The 2,087-nt window shown below is 37.3% G+C and overlaps 1 protein-coding gene across 1 annotated transcript in view; it reads right to left on the reverse strand.

Moving 5' to 3' along the window:
* The window catches only part of DNAH6 (dynein axonemal heavy chain 6), a 262,220-nt gene extending 261,184 nt beyond the window's left edge, over positions 1-1,036 (reverse strand). Inside the window, exon 1 of the mRNA XM_023536421.1 lies at positions 809-1,036. Within this exon, the coding sequence (XP_023392189.1) occupies positions 809-1,033 (225 nt within the window). The 5' untranslated portion in view covers positions 1,034-1,036. The remainder of the gene's footprint in view (positions 1-808) is intronic.
* Between the last annotated feature and the right edge of the window lie 1,051 nt (positions 1,037-2,087).

Below are 2,087 nucleotides of genomic sequence, written 5' to 3' on the forward strand. Positions count from 1 at the left end.
GTGCTCCTTTACATGGATTTATAATTATCTGAGGACACAAATGGATTCTTAAAATTAAATATTTTCAGACATGCACAAAATTATTTAGGACGTTAGGCATTTACTTTAATAATAATAAATCTATAATACTACAGGCATACCTCATTTTATTGTGCTTGCTTTATTGTGCTTTGCCAATATTGTGTTTTCTACATATCGAAGGTCTGAGGCAACCCGGCATTGAGCGAGTCTATTGGCACCATTTTTCCAACAGTTTCAGATGATGGTTAGCATTTTTTAATTAAGCTATTGCTATTTAGACATAATGCTATTGCACACTTACTAGACTACAGTATAGTGTAAACATAACTTTTGTATGCACTGGGAAAGGAAAAAAATTGCATGACTCACTTGATTGCAATATTCACTTTACTGTGGTGGTCTGGAATCAAATTCACAATATCTCTGAGGTATGCCTGCGTACAGAGAACTATATATAGTACTCTGACTGAAGTTCCCAGTATTAAATGTTACCCTAATATCCAAAAGAGCCTTACAACCTACAGAGTTAAGTATCTATATTGTACATAATCCTAGACATTTATCCACCAGAAAATTTTGTTCACCACCATATCTTTCTCACCTCAAACTGCTTAGAACTCAATGTTTTTTGAATAAGCAATTGTGTTTACAACCTCATAAACAAGTCTTAACTTTTTGGTTTTCATTTCTTCTTTGTTAAGAGTCTAGAAAAACTTCTATCTCCCAAAGCAATTTTGCAACTTTCTCTATAGCCAAAAGTAGCTAAGATGCTGATTTTCAAACTTACCAGAGGCTCTAGTTTTATAGGCTGCTGTCGTTTTCTTGTCCTCTCCTGGGCTTTTGTACTGTGACTAAATACCAGGAGTTGTGTAGCAGATTCATTTTCCGTGGGTGTTATAAAATTCAGTTTTCCCTTTGCTTTTAAACTACTCAGTCTTCTGAGAGCAGGGTTTTCCATCTGCTTGTCAATATTTTTTAGGGTGGAGTCAGTCTCTGAGTCATGAAAAGCCATCCTCACTCCTGAAAGAGTAGGGTCAGGAAAAGACAAATGAAAAGTAGAGCAAAGGCCTGAGGAAGTGGGGTTAGTGGAGGGGACTTAAGAACTTGGGAGAGCTGAATTTGCTCATGCCTCGCCCCGAGAAAATCCATCAAAGTTACCCCATTCTTCCCAAACTGAGGACTTAAACCAGAAGAATAAAAATTAGGAACTGTGCCTGGCCTTCGAGAAGCCCTGTAGCTGGGGCGGAACCTAGGAATATGCAATTCTAACAAGTTCTTGGGTGACGCTGCTGCTGTCACTGATTTGGAGGACCACACTGGTTTAGATTGGAAGGATGAAGAGAAATGCAAGTAGCATTGAGATGAATGTTTCTTACACTTGAGAATGCAAAATATTTCCAGGGGAGCATTTTTAAAATGCTGGTAATTCTAATACAAGCAATCTGAGAAATACAGTCATGAAGAAACCAAACGAAGGCAAAAGAGAATTGAGGGCTAAATCCTACAACAGTCTTCCTGGAGCTTTTATGTGCATGAGAATCACTTAAGGGGCTTGTTAAAATGAAGGTTCAGATTCATACTCATTAAGTAGCAAGATCCTAGAGCACTAGAACTAGAGCCTTTTGTAGTGGTCTTGCATCCTCATTACCACTCATACTCCCACCCCACCACATAGGCAGAGATAATTCTCTTCAAAATGGTGTAATAGGTCTTAAACCAAGAGTCAGTTGCCCTAGCTTGTAGCCTAAATCTGCACTGGCCAATCAAAATATAAAACAAGTCTCCCATACAATTTTAATTTTTCAAGACACCACATTCAAAAACACATACAAAAAGAAACAGGTGAAATATGCTTTAGTTAACATATCCAAAATATTATCATTTTAACATGTACTCAATATAAAGCTCATTAATGCGATATTTTATTTTTTGTTACGATGTCTTCGAAATCCAGTATGTATTTCACCTTTAGAGCACACATCAATGCAGACTAGCTACATGTTGACTACTCAGTGTGAGATCTTAGACAAGTCTTGCTTTCTCTATTCCTCACTTTCCATTCCTCT

The sequence above is a fragment of the Pteropus vampyrus genome, unplaced genomic scaffold (genome assembly GCF_000151845.1).
Source record: "Pteropus vampyrus isolate Shadow unplaced genomic scaffold, Pvam_2.0 Scaffold156, whole genome shotgun sequence".
In the NCBI taxonomy this organism is placed as follows: domain Eukaryota; kingdom Metazoa; phylum Chordata; class Mammalia; order Chiroptera; family Pteropodidae; genus Pteropus; species Pteropus vampyrus.